The sequence below is a fragment of the Salmo salar genome, chromosome 12 (genome assembly GCF_965601325.2).
Source record: "Salmo salar chromosome 12, fSalSal1, whole genome shotgun sequence".
Taxonomy (NCBI): Eukaryota; Metazoa; Chordata; class Actinopteri; order Salmoniformes; family Salmonidae; genus Salmo; species Salmo salar.
The window spans coordinates 59,080,651-59,100,477 of record NC_138302.1 but is presented as its reverse complement, the minus strand read 5'-3'; the positions used below and the strand labels follow the sequence as shown (position 1 = coordinate 59,100,477).

The following is a 19,827-nucleotide window of genomic DNA, read 5'->3' as shown; positions in this document are numbered from 1 at the left end:
AATGCACTGTAACCCTAATTGCTCCTGTAAGTCGCTCTGGATAAGAGCATCTGCTAAATGACTACAATGTGAAATGAAATGTTATGGTTTTAATAATAAAAATAAGATTGATCTTTTAAAGGAACAAACCTGCAGTTGCTACATCCATTTTTTGGACTTATAAACTGATGATATATACTCATTGATTCTTGAAGAATATAATTAGTAAAGGCCTCATGAGCTTAGTTCAACTGTTGTACCCCATCAGAACCTAAAATATAAGCTTGTTTTTCTCCAATATTTGTAAACATTGTAAATGTACACACAACTGTAGTCTCAATATATGCTTACAACTATAATTGTGATATATTGGATGGTCCTTGCATCAATAGGCTCATTAAAAAATAACATTTCTCCAGGCCCGTCCCTCAGCTGTTAACCAAAACCATTGTTGTTTCAAATGCGGATTCCCTCTTTAACAGTTAGGGAGAGCTGGCCTATTTTTCCACTAACACAGCTTTCAGGAGCATAATCTATTGTCTTGTGTCAGCGTGATAAGATGCATCCCCTTCATTGTTAGAGGTGGAGGGTAGAAGAGAAGAGGGAATTAATCAATTTACATGCTAATTCACTTTCACCACCTCCACTGAATTATAGCACCTATCTACCGATCCCCACCCTGAAAACAGAATTCAATTTGTGTGAGGAATGAAGATGTGTTGAGGGGTGAAAATGTAATGTTACAGCTAGCTTAAAGCCCCTGAGGATGTGTTATTAAGACATCAAACAAAGTGTCATTATAATAACATTTTGTATATTGGCCTATCTTTTACGGCATTCACTGTACGTTGCATGCATTCTCTGCAAAGACACACACAGACACACAGGATTTCATAAAAAGTCATATAGGTGTAAAAAAAAAATGAAAAATGTAAAAGCCAGGGGGAGATCACACACACATACACACTGTTGACTCACAATTTCTGGTAAATTGACTTGGCTGGTGGTGGTCAAAGTAACAAATGTGATACCAAATTCTTCTGGATACATGCAAGAGTAAGTTACATCTTAGATGCAAGGGCATAGTACAAAATAAATAGCATAGCAATTCCGTCTAGTTTGGTAATCATAGTAGCATAATAGCACTGGGGGCTAAAAGCCAAATGGCTCAAAGGCAGAGCACAAATAATTTTTCTCAGTCTCAAGGTTATATGGTTATTCTGAATTAAGTATACATGCATCATTGATACAAAACTGATACAACCTTCAGTTGAACAATGTGAACAATGAAACATTTGCTACTTTGGGTACAGAGAGCTTTCGGCAGATTGAGCCAACTCAAGTTCGGATTTGTCACAAGTTGAGGACTGTGTGATCTGAGGTACAGAGATTGCTGAAAAACGGTTGTATATTTAAACCATTTTAAGTTGTGTGTGCAAGTAAGCATATTACTCATGATTAGGGTTGCAAATGTTACCAGGAAACTACTCGAATTTTTGTAGATTTCAAGTTTTTGGGGGAATTTTACAAGATGATATCTAATGGCATTTCTTTGGTACTTCAGATTATCACAGGTGTCTGTGCTTATTTCTGTCCCTCTGTGTGGGCTTATCACATGTAAAATATAGAAAATAATTAAATAATATGGTTTTAAAATAAAACATTTAATGACAAAGCTGGGGTACTACTAAGCTATAAGGGTACAAGGCGAGACCCAAATGCAGACACAGGAGGCAGATGGTTGAGCTCCGATATTTATTATAGCAAAAGGCAGGTCGGGTACAGGCGAGAGTTCATAAACCAGGTCAGAGTCCAAACGGTACAAGATGACAGGCAGGCTCGAGGTCAGGGGCAGGCAGAGTGGTCAGGCAGGCGGGCTCAGAGTCAGGACAGGCAAGGGTCAAAACCAGGAGGGCGAGAAAAGAGAGACTGGGAAAAGCAGGAGCTGAGACACAAAACCGCTGGTTGACTTGACAAACAAGACGAACTGGCACAGAGAGACAGGAAACACAGGGATAAATACACTGGGGATAATAAGCGACACCTAGAGGGGGTGGAGACAAGCACAAGGACAGGTGAAACAGATCAGGGCGTGACATACGCTATATGCATTTTTTTTTTTAAGACGGTCATACCTAGGATAATTTGATTTAGAATTTTAAGACCCCTTGAAGTATCAAAAATTAATATGACATAATTTTTTGATCAGGAAACATTTGTTAATTTTTTTGTTGTCACTAAACAGTCTCCATATATACTGTCTAACCACATTTTTTTCAACTGGTACATTGACAACTGGTACATTGGGGATATTCAGAAGAGACTTGTGAGGCCTGTGGGCGTCCTTGAGCAAAACAACCGGCATGTACGTGTTCGTGAGTCTCACCTTAACACAGAGGGGTCATATTAGGGTGTAGTTCAAATTGACAGACAGAAGTTGGCAGATCGGCTGTACCAACTTCAGACTAGTCCCAAGACACGTGGGGGGGGGGGGGGGGTCGTAGAGCAACACGCAGAACACCATCGTGTTCTTGAGAGTCTCATCTCTCCATAGAGGGGTCATAATAAAAGTTTTCTAGGCCAAACCGTTCAGACGATTTTGTGAGAAGACAGATTTTTGGAAGTGTTACATAGGCGGATGCGGTGGATTGAGACGCATCCAACTGATATCTCTAGCTTAAACTGACACATTTTTATGGGGATTTTTTTATTATGCTAATTAGATTTACGAAAGGGGCGCGAACATCAACCTTATTAATAACGCTATTTTCTGTTGAACCATATGGTCTATCCACCAAAAACTCATGGACAATATGGACAAAAATTATGAAAATGAAATATAGAATTGCTGAAAACACCGAAGAAATTACTGAAGATTCTGGTAACTTTGGTAAATTACTGTTAGTTTTGCAACCCTACTCATGAAATGATTCTAAGCAAAAACACATAAGGATATGGCAAATGGCTTGGGTTCTCCTCCGTCACACACACACACACACACACACACACACACACACACACACACACACACACACACACACACACACACACACACACACACACACACACACACACACACACCCATGTTAACAACTGATCAAGCTATCTGGCCTACAGCTGAGATGGTGTGTTTAACCTCTATTCACACAGACACAAATTAAGACAAGGCCTATCAACATGGCTGTCCTGATGCTAAACAGCCTCTCTCAGGTTCCCAAATGGCACCCTATTCCTTTTATAGTGCACTACTTTTGACTAGGGCCCATAGGACTCTGGTCAAAAGTAGTGAACTATATAGGGAACAGGGTGCCATTTGGGACATCCTCTGTCTCCCAGCATGTCTTTCCTCTGTAATGGGCTTTGGAACAGTGTTCACCTGTTACCTCTACTCCGCCTAGCAGATATGATTAAACATCTCATCTCCTCACCTCGCCCATGGTCGGGTACTACACTGGTGAGCACCAATTACTGTTACTGTGATCAGTTCTGAATGCAATCATAACGTACTATGCTATTATTCATCTACACTATATATACAAAAGTATGTGGACACCCCTTCAAATTAGCGGAGATGGCTATTTCAGCCACACCCATTGCTGACAGGTGTATAAATTTGAGCACACAGCCATGCAATCTCCATGTACAAACATTGGCAGTAGAATGGCCTTACTGAAGAGCTCAGTGACTTTCAACGTGGCACCATCATAGGATGCCACCTTTGCAACAAGTCAGTTTGTTCAATTTCTGCCCTACTAGAGCGACCCCGGTCAACTGTAAGTGCTGTTATTGTGAAGTGGAAACGTCTAGAAGCAACAACGGCTCAGCCGCGAAGTGATAGGCCACACAAGCTCACAGAATGGGCCCGTTAAGTGCTGAAGAGTGTAGAGCGTAAAAATCGCCTGTTCTCGGTTGCAACACTCACTACCAAGTTCCAAACTGCCTCTGGAAGCAATGTCAGCACAAGAACTGTTCGTCGGGAGCTTCATGAAATGGGTTTCCATGGCCAAGCAGCAAGCGTTAGCTGGAGTGGTATTATGCTCGCCGCCATTGGACTCTGGAGCAGTGGAAACGTCTTCTCTGGAGTGATGAATCACGCTTCACCATCTGACAGTCCCGACGGATGAATATCGGTTTAGCGGATACCAGGAGAACGCTACCTGCCACAATGCATAGTGCCAACTGTAAATTTGGTGGACAGTGCCCCGTGCACAAAGCGAGGTCCATACATAAATGGTTTGTCGAGATCGGTGTGGAAGAATTTGACTGGCCTGCACAGAGTCCTGACCTCAACCCCATCGAACACCTTTGGGATGAATTGGAACGCCGACTGCAAGCCAGGCCTAATCGCCCAACATCAGTGCCCGACCTCACTAATGCTCTTGTGGCTGAATGGAAGCAAGTCCCCGCAGCAATGTTCCAACATCTAGCGGAAAGCCTTCCCAGAAGAGTGGAGGCTGTTATAGCAGCAAAGCGGTGACCAACTCCATATTAATGCCCATGATTTTGGAATGAGATGTTCACATACTTTTGGTCATGTAGTGTATCTTCATCATCTGCAGGGAGGGAGGGGGGAAGGGGATGGAGGGAGATTGAGAGAGAGAAAGTAGGAGAGGAGGACCTTATGAAATAGAGGGAAAGAAGCAAACTGAAAGCCTAAAGTAGCTCTTCTGGCCCATTTTCCACACAGCCCCCTCTTCCATCTGAACGATAGCTTCATTAACACTAGCGAGTAACCAATGTCTCTAATGGATTGCATTTTCTCCAGCCTGGAGTTTTACATAATTACACGGTACCGGTGACCAGGACACAATCGAAACGCTGCGTTTTTCCATTATTGCATCTTTATTAATTAGTGCTTCAGAATAACAAACACTACACAGAAAGATGATGCATGAAATTCATCAACATCACATCAATGTTTTCACTGCAGTGGGACCAACAAGTCTGCTCTGTGGAATGATATAGGGCCTATACTCGGCCCATAATAGGGCCTATATATACCGGTAATACATTAAGGCCTATATTTACTCAATTTAGAACAATTCACAAAAGTGTTAGAAGAACACATTTGGCAGACCGAAAGTCCCAAACTGATTAAGTTTCCATTTCAACCGAATGAACTGCAAGTTACCAGCAAAGAAAGTGTGCAGCCAAGACCGTTGCTTCACTTACTTCACCCTCTTCATTATTGTGACTACAAATCAAGCAAGGGCTTTGAATATGATCAACTGCCAGCGCCTGTTTTCTAATCTGGAAATTAGTTTTGCAGCACAATGGATTATCTTCTTGCTAAAAGCCAATTCTACAAATGTGTTATTGTCTCTCTCAAATAGAAAAAGGTTGCTGAATTAAAAAGAACACTAGAATTGAATCACTCTAGATAATGTAACACCTGATTACTTTTGTTTATAATAACTTTTTAATATCCACCTCATCGGAAGTGTTGATTTTAGAAATTCTGATTATGGAAATTCTTCTGAGGATGACGGGATTACACGTAGAGTTTAGAGTGTATGCCATCTCTCCTTTACTGTGTACTAAGCACATTGATTTAAGTTTGAGTGTGTGTGTGTGTGTGTGTGTGTGTGTGTGTGTGTGTGTGTGTGTGTGTGTGTGTGTGAGAGAATGTGTGAATGAATTAATTAAAGTGTGTGTGCATGTGCGTGCATTTATATGTGTGTGAATATGGTTGCTGCTCTGTGAACAATGTGTAATCCTTTTGTGTAAAGCTAACCCGACCTTCAACATGATGATCTGCTACAGTAATTACATATACTACTGCCTGCAGAACAGAGTTTCCTAATGGGTCACACTATAAAGGTCCTGTGCCTGCTCAGCGTGACACAGTATAATGTGTCACAGAGATAAATCTCGTCAGTCCCTTCATTAAAATGGTCAGGTCCTATCAAACACATTGCTTCAGTTCAGACACACCATCACTGTGGGCTTTTATTCTTAACTTAATGAAATTTCAGTAGACAAAAGATTACAGAATTATCCAATACTAACTCACTGTCATTATAATGAGGGCGAGAGAGAGAGAGAGAGAGAGAGAGAGAGAGAGAGAGAGAGAGAGAGAGAGAGAGAGAGAGAGAGAGAGAGAGAGAGAGAGAGAGAGAGAGAGAGAGAGAGAGAGAGAGACAGACAGAGAGAGAGAGTCTGTGTGCATGCGTGCGTATGTCTACATTAAAAGTTAATGGATGTCTTTTGGAACCAATAAATCTGTCACTCTGTTTTCCTGTGGAATTAGTGGCTGGATATAGATGATCAACTCATCTTGGGAGGAGGGAGAATACATGTGACCAGGGGCAGTTAGATTATGGCTGACAGACAGCTTCAGTGTTAAAGATGTGTGATTACAGTGGTTTTTCTGGTGTGAAGCAAGGCCATGAAGTAAGTGAAAATAAGAGGATACTGGTCCGGTAGGCTACTTACACAAGCTCTGTAGAGAAGTCTTTACATTGGGAAACATTCACCTGGAGGACCAAGAATCTCTGTACCAGTCCAACTGGAATGACAATCAAACAAACAAACATTATTCAACCTACAGTAAATTAGTAATAGACTCCGTGCCCTGTTTTTTCAATAGGCCTAGGACAGTATATGGTTGAGACTTACGAGCCATTTTTCCATCCTTTGGCATCTGCATTTTAATAGCTTGGCTGCTCCCCTCCAGACTGTACACAAAGCTCTTGACCTCTTTGTCAAACTCCTAGAGCAGAGCAATGCAAAAATGCTAGATTATGATGATCAGGTTATTCATATCAGCAGCGGCAGATTGGCCATCTGGCAATTCTGGCAAATGCCAGACGGGCTGGACCATTATTTGCAAATGCCATTGCGCGGTCATAGGCCTATACCGTGCATTTGGAAAGTATTCAGATCCCTTGACGTTTTCCACAGTTTGTTACGTTACAGCTTTATTCTAAAATGGATGAAATAGTTTTTTTCCCCTCATCAATCTACACACAATACCCCATAATGATAAAGCAAAAATAGTTTTTTAAATATATTTTAGTAAAGTTATTCAAAATAAAAAGCTGAAATATCACATTTACATAAGAATTCAGACACTTTACTCAGTACATTGTTGAAGCACCTTTGGCAGTGATTACAGTTTCGAGTCTTCTTGGGTATGACGCTACAAGCTTGGCACACCTGTATTTGGGGAGTTTCTCACATTCTTCTCTGCAGATCCTCTCAAGCTCTGTCAGGTTGGATGGGGAGCATCGCTGCACAGATATTTTCAGGTCTCTCCAGAGAGGTTAGATTGGGTTCAAGTCCGGGCTATGGCTGGGCCACTCAAGGACATTCAGAAACTTGTCCCGAAGCCACTCCTGTAATGTCTTGGCTGTGTGCTTAGGGTCGTTCTCCTGTTGTAAGGTGAATCTTTTCCCCAGTCTGAGGTCCTAAGCGCTCTGGAGCAGGTTTTCGTCAAGCATCTCTCTGTACTTTGCTCTGTTCATCTTTCCCTCAATCCTGACTAGTCTCCCAGTCCCTGCCACTGAAAAACATCCCCACAGCATGATGCTGCCACCACCATGCTTCACGGTAGGGATTGTGCCAGTTTTCCTCCAGACATGATGCTTGGCATTCAGGCCAAAGAGTTCGATCTTGGTTTCATCAGACCAGAGAATCTTGTTTCTCATGGTCTGAGAGTCTTTAGGTGCCTTTTGGCAATTTCCAAGCTGGCTGTCATGTGCCTTTTACTGAGGAGTGGCTTCCGTCTGGATACTCTACCATAAAGGCCTGATTGATGGAGTGCTGCAGAGATGGTTGTCATTCTGGAAGATTGTCCCATCTCCACAGAGGAATTCTGGATCTCTGTCAGAGTGACCATTGGGTTTTTTGTCACCTCCCTGACCAAGGGCCATATCCCCTGATTGGCCAGGCGGCCAGCTCTAGAAAGAGTCTTGGTAGACCCAAACTTCTCCCATTTAAGAATGATGGAGGCCACTGTGTTCTTGGGGACCTTCAATGCTGCAGACAAATTAGTTTTTTACCCTTCCCCAGATCTGTGCCTCGACACAATCCTGTATCGGAGCTCTACGGACAATTCCTTCGACCTCATGCCTTGGTTTTTGCTCTGACATGCACTTTCAACTGTGGGGCCTTATATAGACAGGTGTGTGCCTTTCCAAATAATGTCCAATCAATTGAATTTACCACAGGTGGACTCCAATCAAGTTGTTGAAACATCTCAAGGATGATCAATAGAAACAGGATGTACCTGAGCTCAATTTTCGAGTCCCATAGCAAAGGGTCTGAATACTTAATAAGGTATCTGTTTTTTATGTTTTCACTTTGTCATTATGGAGTATTGTGTGTTTTTAATCGTTTTTAGAATAAGGTTGTAATGTAACAACATGTGGAAAAAGTAAAGAGGTCTGAATACTTTCCAAATGCACTGTAAGTCCCATGGGTAATAGCCTACAACTGTAAAGTGTTTTTAGGACATAACATTTACTATTGGATGAATATATGGCTAGTATTGGGTATTATATTTAGAGTTAGCGATCTTGTTGATTTGTTGAGTTTGCACCTTCTCAGGTGTTGAATTGGAAATTGATACGCCTATGATACTAGTTAGTGCACATAAAGATGTATGTAATTCATCTATAACGAACAAAAAATAAAAATTCTGGAGTCCTATTTTGACAGTAAAATAAAACTATAGTTTCATTGTCAACCCAAAATGCATGACAATGATTGGAATTAGTTAGCACATAAAAACATCTTGAATTATGCATTCCTGCTTGGACGTGTTAGATGAAACAACTTATTTCATAAATAGGCCTACCTCAGTAGTCTATTTATTACACTTCTGAATATTACTTAAACACTATGAATGACTTCATTAGATGATTACTCATGATTTGGGTGTGATCAGGATTCGGGTCTGACCAAATCATGGGCTGGTGCCACCAACCTTATAAGTGTAAAATGTTAGTCTGGTGCACTGTAATAGTAATTAACACTTAGTGTTGATTCAGGGGAACACATTTGACAGGCACTAATTTGCAATACAGCCTAAATCGGCTTGGCTTTTATAACGTATAACCTAAGGCGCAGACAGGCAGGGAGACAGACAGACAGACTGAGAACAGGAAGAAGCACAGAGGGGGAGGGTGCGATTTTTTCCGACCTACAATTGAATGTGAAAAATCATGCAATATGTCTGGCTCAATATGAAACTCACTTTATTTATAGCTGATTTTCCTCCACAAAGTTTCCATTTTGCGACAGGATCTTTCCCTTGTGCACTGAAGATCTCTACAGCAGCTCCACCCTTTGAAGGAAATGCCATTCGTTTTCAGGACACAGACAGTGAGTGTTTGAGAGGTAACGGTCAGGCTATGTTGTACATTGAATATTTGTTAAACTAAGGTTTACCTGATATTCGTTCTTAAACATGTTTCAGGTAGGATATCTTCTTTCCTTTGTCAACCACTAATGTTAGCTAGCTAGATAACATTCTGGACTGACATGCGACCACTTCCAATAGCTGGCTACAGTAACGTTAGATTTTATTTAACCTCGGCATGCGTCTTTAGCTATCAGTCCAGTGTTGGCTTTACAGTCAAAGATTGTCAGCACGCTGGACACGGGAGTGTTCCAAAACAGAGCAAATTCTCTAAATAATTCTTCATCCGTGAGTTTCAATGTTTGCTAGCTAACTGGCAAATGCCAAAGTCTGCTAGCTAAAATCCACAGTCAAGTTCCCTAGTCATTTGAGTCGGGGTGTCTCCATGGTGACAGGACGCTACATTGAAGCACGAGGCTGCACTACTGTAACGAGATCAGATCTAGCCGGTCTATCCCAGTCTGCATATGATAGTAAAATGTGTAGAATTGCAGGAAATTAGCTTTAAAACAGCAAAAGACAGCTTCTAGACGGCCAAAAATGCATTTTACATACATGTCTTTAGTATTTTACAGATAGAAGGATGAAGGTCCAGTCCAGGAATGTCTTAACAAAATGAAACCAAAATATTTAGGCTGACATCCCGTGTCCAAAAAACAGGGATTTGTGCTATATGCAAATATCAGCATTTATCAGCCAAATTACCCTATGAGGGTGTGGTGCCTGGCTTTAATACTAAACAAAAATATAAATTCAACATCATTTCAAGGATTTTACAGAGTTACAGTTCATATAAGGAAATCACGGCGCTGCCATCGGTGGGCCTGGGAGAGCATAGGCCCACCCACTTGGGAGTCAGGCCCAGCCAATCAGAATACGTTTTTCCCCAGAAAAGGGCATTATTAGAAACATAAATACTCCTCAGTTTCATCACCTGTCCCGGTGGCTGGTCTCAGACGATGAAGAAGCCGGATGTGGAGGTCCTGGGCTGGCGTGGTTACACTTGGCCTGCGGTTGTGAGGCCGGTTGGACGTACTGCCAAATTCTCTAAAATGGCATTGGAGGTGGCTTATGGTAGAGAAATTAACATTACATTTCTGCAGTCAGAATGCCAATTGCACACTCCCTCAAAACTTGAGGCATCTGTGGCATTGTGTTGTATGACAAAACTGAACATTTTAGAGTGGCCTTTTATTGTCCCCAGCACAAGGTGCACCTGTGTAATGATCATGCTGTTTAATCAGCTTCTTGGATGGATTATCTTGGCAAAGGATACATCCTCACTAACAGGTATGTAAACACATTTCTGTGATTTTTGTTGTTGAGAATATGCTTTTTGTGCATATGGAACATTTCTGAGATATTTTATTTCATCTCATGAAACATGGGACCAACGCTTTACATCTTGCATTTATATTTTTGTTGAGTGTGTGTGTGTGTGTGTGTGTGTGTGTGTGTGTGTGTGTGTGTGTGTGTGTGTGTGTATGTGTGTGTATATATAGCCTAGAATTAAATGCTTAATGATTGGAGAACATTTTACGAACAGCACCAAATATTGAGATGAGTGAGATGCAAGACTTCACTCTCACACAGTCACACTGTGCATGTGCACAGATTTGCTTCACGCTCTTACAGCGTGGGAACCATGGGACCAAAACAGCGGAGAAGTTTAGCCTCGCACTTCAACGCTCTTAGGTGTTGCAGAAATTGACACACTATGCTGTTTACTTAGTGAATCTACGTCATATTGCTGAGTCTACCTTTAACATTTATCAATCAAAATAATTGAAAGAAATGCTACAAATGTAAAGCAAACAAGACAAATGTTTAAGCCTGAAAAAATCTGATAAATGACACTTTCAGGCATTAAGCTAGATCTAGGCAATAAATTGACTCATCTCAAAATTAGAGTAGAACAGTTTTGCATTTTCAAAATGACTAAGAAATATATCATAATGAGTGACACATACGTGTAAGCTAATACAGTAACACTTGACATCAAGTTCATGTAGTAACTTTATGATTTCTTCAATAGCAACATTGTTGTTATATAGGACTTTAGAAATTGCTTTTTAATTGCTTAATAAGTGAGTTATCACACAAGTTGAATAAAGTAGAGTAGTTTTAAACTCTCAACTCACTGTTATGCAATTAAAATGCAATTACCAAATTATTATTTAACATCGTGCTAATAAAATGTTGCTTAGTGTTATAACACAGGAACAATAACAGTTTAATCAAAGACAGTACAGTATTAAGATATGCAGAAACTGTTTCTCCAATAGAAATCCCTGATCACACTTGTAAGCGATGTCATGGCGGTGTTGGCTATCTAAGTTCATGCACAGAAACACATCATCGGGTCTAACGGTCGTCTCTCGCCGAACTGCACATGTGCAGGCCGTTAAATCAAAGGTTTTTCTTCGATATAAGGTTGTTTTTGGTGAAAATTAAAACTTTGTCAGTTTGTCACTTTCACCAGGTTGGAGTAATAACCGCTGCGCTTCCGAGTTCCGCAGCGGTCTAAGGCACTGCATCTCAGTGCTAGAGGTGTCACTACAGTCCCTGGTTCGTATCCAGCCTGTATCACAACCAGTTGTGATTGGGAGTCTCATAGGGTGGAGCACAATTGTCCCAGCTTCGTCCGGGTTTGGCCGGTGTAGGCTGTCATTGTAAATAAGAATTTGTTCTTAACCGACTTGCCTAGTTAAATAAAGATTAAATAAAAAAAATATAATAATGTGTTCAACTATTTCAAGAGATTATCCAGTATTTTTTATTTGTAGTAAATGTGCAAAAAAATTCTAACTACCTGTTTTCACTTTGTCATTATTGAGTATTGTGCGTAGATTAATGAGGACCTTTTTATTTATTTTAATTTTAGAATAAGGCTGTAACTTGTGGAAAAACTAAAGGGGTCTGAATACTTTCTGAATGCACTGTATGTGCATATTACTGTATGTGTGTGTGAGCAAATGATGGAGTGAGTGTTGGAATGTGTTGGAGTGTCAGTGTACGTAAGTCTGTAGGGCCCTGTGAGCCTGCATAGCAAACTTTATTAGCAAATAATGACAACATGACAATAACAGTAGTTTTAGATGATAGTTAAATACAGGTTAAATAAAAATTATGTAATGAGATGGAGGAGGAGATGGGATGAGTGGGCAGATTGTTGGCCAATCAGAAGTCACTAGATGTAGAATTTCGTCTGGAGGGAGAGGAGAGAAAGAGTTAAAGGATGAGGAGAGAGGAAAGAGGCGGAATCAAGAGATGCTGCGGCTAGTTCTTCCTGTCACTTGTCCTTGACAGGCAGCCAGTCACAGTCATGGGTTCAATAACATGGGCCTGGTTGAGTTGGAAGCCCTCTCACCACGTCAAGGCCGAGAGAAGTATTTTGTTTTTAATTAAGGCCTTTAAACCCCTACTCTATCTTTGTAGTGCTTGACCTGATGGGGCTTGGATAGGTGTAGCAATATGGTGATGACTCAACCCTGCTGTGTAACGGACTCTGGGAGACTTCTGCCATATTACATACACAAATCTAGAACCTCCAGATATGCAAACACTAACTAGAAACCAATGTCCAATTCCATACCAACCCTGGCCTAAAATTTGATTTGGAATTGGACACGAAAGATAAATGGCTAGGGAGAAGGGGTTAAGGACCAGTAAATAACTGGGCAATTGAACTGTCAATTTCAGTCAATTTAAAATGTTACTTGCCATGAATACATTTAATATGCAAATGCATACATTTACAGCCAATTTGAGCAAGTTTCAAATATTTACCAGCAAACAATTGGAAAAATATACAAACATGTACATGCTTGTAAACATTACTTTGAATACTTGACAGATACATATGCTATATACTTACCAAACAACTTACCAACTTCACAGCCAATGTCTGCAAGAAAACACATCTTTATACACAGTTAAAACAATATTACAACAGGTTATTAAGGTTATTTACAATAACATACAATATACAACAAGATGTAACGTAGTAAAATACCTACCGTCTTGAGGTGGGGAGCAATTAGTGAAAACAATGCAGCCAATTAGTGAAAACAAGTGTGGGGAAAACATCAGACAAAACAGATGACGGACGATGGACAGACAAATTCACACACATAGACAAATACAATACAAAATAAGCGAGCCCACAATAAACGGACCGTATTACATAAAAACAATCACTCACAAACAAACATGGGGGAACAGAGGGTTAAATAATGAACAAGTAATTGGGGGATTGAAACCAGGTGTGTAAGACAAAGACAAAACAAATGGAAAATGAAAAGTGGATTCGTCGTGAGGAATGGACCAAGGTGCAGCGGGTTGAGTGCTCATAATTAAACTTAGGACGCGTCAGAGTAATGATACGCACCACAGGGCTAGTACGAGGAGTAGGGACATGACGAGCTGGACTGGGCTGATGCACTGGAGCCTGGTGCGTGGTGCTGGTACTGGAGGTATCAGACTGGAGACACGCACCTCAGGGCTAGTGTGAGGAGCGGGAACAGGACATACTGGACTGGGCTGATGTACTGGAAGCCTAGTGCGTGGTGCTGGTACTGGAGGTATCAGACTGGAGACACGCACTTCAAGGCTAGTGCGAGGAGCGGGAACAGGACATACTGGACTGGGCTGATGCACTGGAAGCCTAGTGCGTGGTGCTGGCTTGAGCTGCGCCAGACTAGAGACACGCACTTCACGGCTAGTGCGAGGAGCGGGAACAGGATAGACTGGACCGTGAAGGTGCACTGGCGGTCTTGAGCGCAGTACTGGCTCCACCCTTCCTGGCTGGATACCCGCTTTCCCCTGGCAAATACGGGGCGCTGGTACCGCGCACACCGGCCTATAAATGCTTGGCCTTGACGCCGTGCGCATCACTCCAACGCACGGGACCTGACCAGTAATAGTCTGGCCCCAATAAGCACGGGGAGTTGGCTTGCGGCCCAATCCAGGCCCCGCCAAACTACCCGTGTGCCCCCCCATTTTTTTTTTATTGAGGCTGCCTCTCCGGCTTAAATACCAACCGTGTACCCAAGTAAATGTCCTGGTCTTTATTCCACTTTCTCCGTTCCTCTCTTGCCTTCTCAACCTATTTCCATGGCAGGGTCTTGTCCCCTGCCATTATCTCCTCCCATGTCCACGATGTACTCCACACATTTTTCTCCCTGGTCCAGGATCCTTCCTCCTCCTGGGCCCGCTGCTTGGTCCGGGTTTGGTGGGAGGTTCTGTAACGTTCATCGTGAGGAATGGACCAAGGTGCAGCGGGTTGAGTGCTCATAATTAAACTTTTAATCTGAACACTTATAACCAACAAAACAAGAAAACGATGAACGACGAAAAACAGTCTTGAAGGCAACATACAGCAATACAAGAACAACCTCCCACAAACTACAACCACAAACACATACCTATTTATAGGACTCTCAATCAGAGGCAACTAGAAAACACCTGCCTCCAATCGAGAGTCCACACCCCAATTACCTACACATAGAAATAGACTAAACTAGATAGAACAGAGAAATACATAAACATAGAACAGTGACCAAAAACCCCGGAATACATAAATCAACTACCCCTCTACATAGACACACCCCCGAACCACATAAACCAAATACCCCTGCCACGTCCTGACCAAACCACAATAACAAACAACCCCTATACCGGTCAGGACGTGACAGATGGCTAGAAGGCCGGTGACGTCAACCGCCGAACGCCGGCCGAACAAGGAGAGGGACGGACTTCGGCGGAAGTTGTGGCATTGGAAAATTCCAGAAATTATGTCATGGCTTTAGAAGCTTCTGATAGGCTAATTTATATAATTGGAGTCAATTGGAGGCGTACCTGTGGATGTATTTCAAGGTCTACCTTCAAACGCAGTGCCTCTTTGCTTGACATCATGGGAAAAATCAAAAGAAATCACCCAATCAGACCTCAGAAAAAAATGTGTAGACCTCCACAAGTCTGGTTCATCCTTGGGAGCAATTTCCAAACTCCTGAAGGTACCACGTTCATCTGTACAAACAATAGTACACAAGTATAAACACCATGGGACCACGCAGCTGTCATACCGCTCAGGAAGGAGACGCGCTCTGTCTCCTAGAGATGTACGTACTTTGGTGCGAGAAGTGCAAATCAATCCCAGAACGCGTCTCCTTGTGAAGATGCTGGAGGAAACAGGTACAAAAGTATCTATATCCACAGTAAAACAAGTTCTATATAGACATAACCTGAAAGGCCGCTCAGCAAGGAAGAAGCCACTGCTCCAAAACCGCCATAAAAAAGCCAGACTACGGTTTGCAACTGCACATGGGGACAAAGATTGTACTTTTTGGAGAAATATCCTTTGGTCTGATGAAACAAAAATATAACTGTTTGGCCATAATGACCATCGTTATGTTTGGAGGAAAAAGGGGGAGGCTTGCAAGCCGAAGAACACCATCCCAACCATGAAGCACATGGGTGGCAGCATCATGTTGTGGGGGTGTTTGCTGCAGGAGGGACTGGTGCACTTCACAAAATAGATGGCATCATGAGTCAGGAAAAGTATGTGGCAATATTTAAGCAACATCTCGAGACATCAGTCAGGAAGTTAAAGCTTTGTCGCAAATGGGTCTTCCAAATGGACCATGACCCCAAGCATACTTCCAAAGTTGTGGCAAAATGGCTTAAGGACAACAAAGTCAAGTTATTGGAGTGGCCATCACAAATCCCTGACCTCAATCCTATAGAAAATATGTGGGCAGAACTGAAAAAGTGTGTGCGAGCAAGGAGGCCTACAACCTGACTCAGTTACACCAGCTCTGTCAGGAGGAATGGGACAAATTTCACCCAACTTATTGTGGGAAGCTTGTGGAAGGTTACGCAAAACGTTTGACCCAAGTTAAACAATTTAAGTGCATTGCTCCCAAATACTAATTGAGTGTATGTAAACTTCTGACCCACTGGGAATGTGATGAATGAAAGAAAAGCTGAAATAAATAATTCTCTCTACTATTATTCTGACATTTCACATTCTTAAAATAAAGTGGTGATCCTAACTGACCTAAGACAGGGCATTTTTACTAGGATTAAATGTCAGGAATTGTGAAAACTGAGTTTTAATGTATTTGGTAAGGTGTATGTACATTTCCGACTTCAACTGTACTTTGTCTCACGGGCTTCACCGAAATGTTGGGCTTCAGGGCTTTCAGTGGTCGACCGTCCAACTGCTCCAACTGGAGAAGATTGTTGGCTTCCACCGAGGTAACCCTTATGGAGACATAAAGAGCAAAATGACACTGTTAGCAAAACTTAAACTAGCTTCAGGTTATTTTGTGTGTAAATTCAAATAGTTATCTGACATTTTTTTATATTTACCTTAACCGATGATGACCCCAGCTAGGAGCCCATGCCAAGCCTTTTCAGCCTCATGAGGGGGAAGAGCCACTGTCGTGCCTTCTTCACAACTGTGCGCATGTGTGTGGACCATTTTAAATTCTTAGTGATTTGGAAACCAAGGAACTTGAAGCTCTCATCCTGCTCCACTGTAGCCCAGTCGATGTGGATGGGGGCGTGCTCACCCCCCTGTTTCCTGTGGTCCACGATCAGCTCCTTGGTCTTACTGACGTTGAGGGAGAGGTTATCGTTCCGTCCCCACACTGCCAGGTCACTGACCTCCCTGTAGGCTGTCTCGTCATTGTTGCTAATCAGGTTTATCACTGTTGTGTTATCAGCAAACTTGATGATTGAGTTGGAGACATGTGTGGCCACGCAGTCATGAGTGAACAGAGAGTATGGGAGGGGGCTGAGCACGCACCCTTGTGGGGCCCCCATTTGCTGTTGCCTACCTTCAACACCTGGGGTCGGCCCCTCAGAAAGTCCAGGGCCCAGTTGCACAGGGCAGGATTCAGACCCAGGGCCCTGAGCTTAGTTATGAGCTTGGAGGGAACTATGGTGTTGAAAGCTGAGCTGTAGTCAATGAACAGCATTCTTACATAGGTGTTCCTCTTGTCCAGATGGCGATTGCGTCATTCGTGGAGCTGTTGGGGCAGTATGAAAATTGTAGTGGGTCTAGGGCAGGGATCATCAACTTTCTTGAGCGGATGGTCGGAATACAGTAATACAAATTTTGTAGTCTGCAAATTGACCTCAAGAAGCACAAACAGATATAATATTTGAGTAAAACATATTCATTTCAAACCTTGCTTACATTTGTATACAATCATGTGTCTCTTTGTTATGCATATATATACAAAAGTATGTGGACACCCCTTCAAATGAGTGGATTTGGCGATTTCATACGCACCCAATTCTGATAGGTCTATAAAATCGAGCACACAGCCATGCAATCTCCAGAGAGAAACATTGGCAGTAGAATGGCCTTACTGAAGAGCTCAGTGACTTTCAACGTCAGACGATGCCACCTTTCCAACAAGTCAGTTTGTCAAATGTATGCCATGCTAGAGCTGCCCTGATCAACTGTAAGCGCTGTTATTCTGAAGTGGAAACGTTTAGGAGTAACAACGGCTCAACCACGAAGTGGTAGGCCATACAAGCTCACAGAACGGGACCGTCGAGCTCTGAAGCGCGTAGTATGTAAAAATCGTCTGACCTCGGTTGCAACACTCACTACTGGATTCCAAACTGCCTCTGGAAACAACGTCAGCACAATAACTGTTCGTCGGGAGCTTCATGAAGTGGGTTTCCATGGCCGAGCAGCCGCACACAAGCCTAAAATCACCATGTACAATGCCAAAAGTTGACTGGAGTGGTGTAAAGCTCGCCGCCATTGGAATCTGGAGCAGTGGAAAAGCGTTCTCTGGAGTGATGAATCACGCTTCACCATCTGGCAGTCCGTCGGACGAATCTGGGTTTGGCAGGAGAACTCTACATGCCCTAATGCATAATTCCAACTCTAAAGTTTGGTGAAGGAGGAATGAAGGTCAGGCGCTGTTTTTCATGGTTCAGGCTAGTCCACTTAGTTCCAATGAAGAGAAATCACAACGCTACAGCATATAATGACATTCTAGACGATCCTGTGCTTCCAACTTTGTGGAAACAGTTTGGGGTAGACCCTTTCCTGTTTCAGCATGACAGTGCCCCCGTCGAGATCGGTGCCCTCGTCGAGATCGGTGTGGAAGAACTTGACTGGCCTGCACAGAGCCCTGACCTCAACCTCATCTAACACTTTTGGGATGAATTGGAACGCCGACTGCAAGCCAGGCCTAATCGACCAACATCAGTGCCTGACCTCACTAATGCTCTTGTGGCTGAATGGAACCAAGTTCCCGCAGCAATGTTCCAACATCTAGTGGAAAGTCTTCCCAGTAGAGCGGTGGCTGTTACAGCTGCAAAGGGGGGACCAACCCCATATTAATGCCCATGATTTTGGAATGAGATATCCGATGAGCATGTGTCCACATACTTTTGGTCATATATAGATTGCAAATATACAGTCCCAGTCAAAAGTTGGGACAATTAACAGGTGTGCCTTGTCGAATTTCTTTCTCTCTTAATGCGTTTGAGACAATCAGTTGTGTTGTGACAAGGTAGGGGTGGTATACAGAAGATATCCCTATTTGGTAAAAGACCAAGTCCATATTGTGTCAAGAACAGCTCAAATAAGCAAGGATAAACAATAGTCCATCATTACTTTAAGACATGAAGGTTCGTCAATCTGAAAAATTTCAAGAACTTTTAACGTTTCTTCAAGTGCAGTCGCAAAACCCATCAAGCGCTATGATGAAACTAGCTCTCCTGAGGACCGCCATAGGAAAGGAAGACCAATAGTTACCTCTGCTGCAGAGGATACGTTCATTAGAGTTACCTGAACCTCAGATTGCAGCCCAAATAAATGCTTCACAGAGTTCAAGTAACAGACACATCTCAACATCAACTGTTCAGAGGAGACTGCGTGAAATCAGGCCTTTGTGGTTGAATTGCTGCAAAGAAACCACTACTAAAGGACAACAATAATAAGAATAGACTTGCTTGGGCCAAGAAACATGAACAATAGACATTAGACTGCTGGAAATCTGTCCTTTGGCCTGATGAGTCCAAATGTGAGATTTTTGTTTCCAACCTCCGTGTCTTTGTGAGACACAGAATAGGTGAATGGATGATCTCCGCATGTGGGGTTCCCACCGTGAAGCATGGAGAAGGAGGATGTTTGATGGAGTGGGGGTGCTTTGCTGGTGACACTGTCTGGGATATATTTTGAATTCAAGGCACTTTTAACCAGCAAGGCTACCACACCATTCTGGAGAGATACGCCATCCCATCAGGTTTGCGCTTAGTGGGACTATCATTTGTTTTTCAACAGGACAATGACCCAACACACCTCCAGGCTGTGTAAGGGCTATTTGACCAAGGAGAGTGATGGAGTGCTGCCTCAGATGACCTGGCCTCCACAATCACCCGACCTCCACCCAATTGAGATGGTTTGGGATGATTTGGACTGCAGAGTGAGGGAAAAGCAGCCAAGAAGT

General features: G+C 42.6%; 1 protein-coding gene and 1 long non-coding RNA gene across 2 annotated transcripts in view; one reads left to right on the top strand and one right to left on the bottom strand.

Annotated features, from left to right (window-relative positions):
- Positions 1-9,727, bottom strand: part of cfap20dc (CFAP20 domain containing) — a 59,083-nt gene extending 49,356 nt beyond the window's left edge. The window contains exons 1-4 of the mRNA XM_014132319.3: positions 9,373-9,727; positions 9,179-9,268; positions 6,598-6,691; positions 6,415-6,487 (exon numbers count right to left, since the gene is read on the bottom strand). Of these exons, the coding sequence (XP_013987794.1) occupies positions 6,415-6,487; positions 6,598-6,691; positions 9,179-9,268; positions 9,373-9,393 (278 nt within the window). The 5' untranslated portion in view covers positions 9,394-9,727. The remainder of the gene's footprint in view (positions 1-6,414; positions 6,488-6,597; positions 6,692-9,178; positions 9,269-9,372) is intronic.
- Positions 9,728-10,291: 564 nt separating this feature from the next.
- The window catches only part of LOC106565333 (uncharacterized), a 34,480-nt gene continuing 24,944 nt past the window's right edge, over positions 10,292-19,827 (top strand). Inside the window, exon 1 of the long non-coding RNA XR_001319656.3 lies at positions 10,292-10,633. This is a non-coding gene — a long non-coding RNA (uncharacterized LOC106565333). The remainder of the gene's footprint in view (positions 10,634-19,827) is intronic.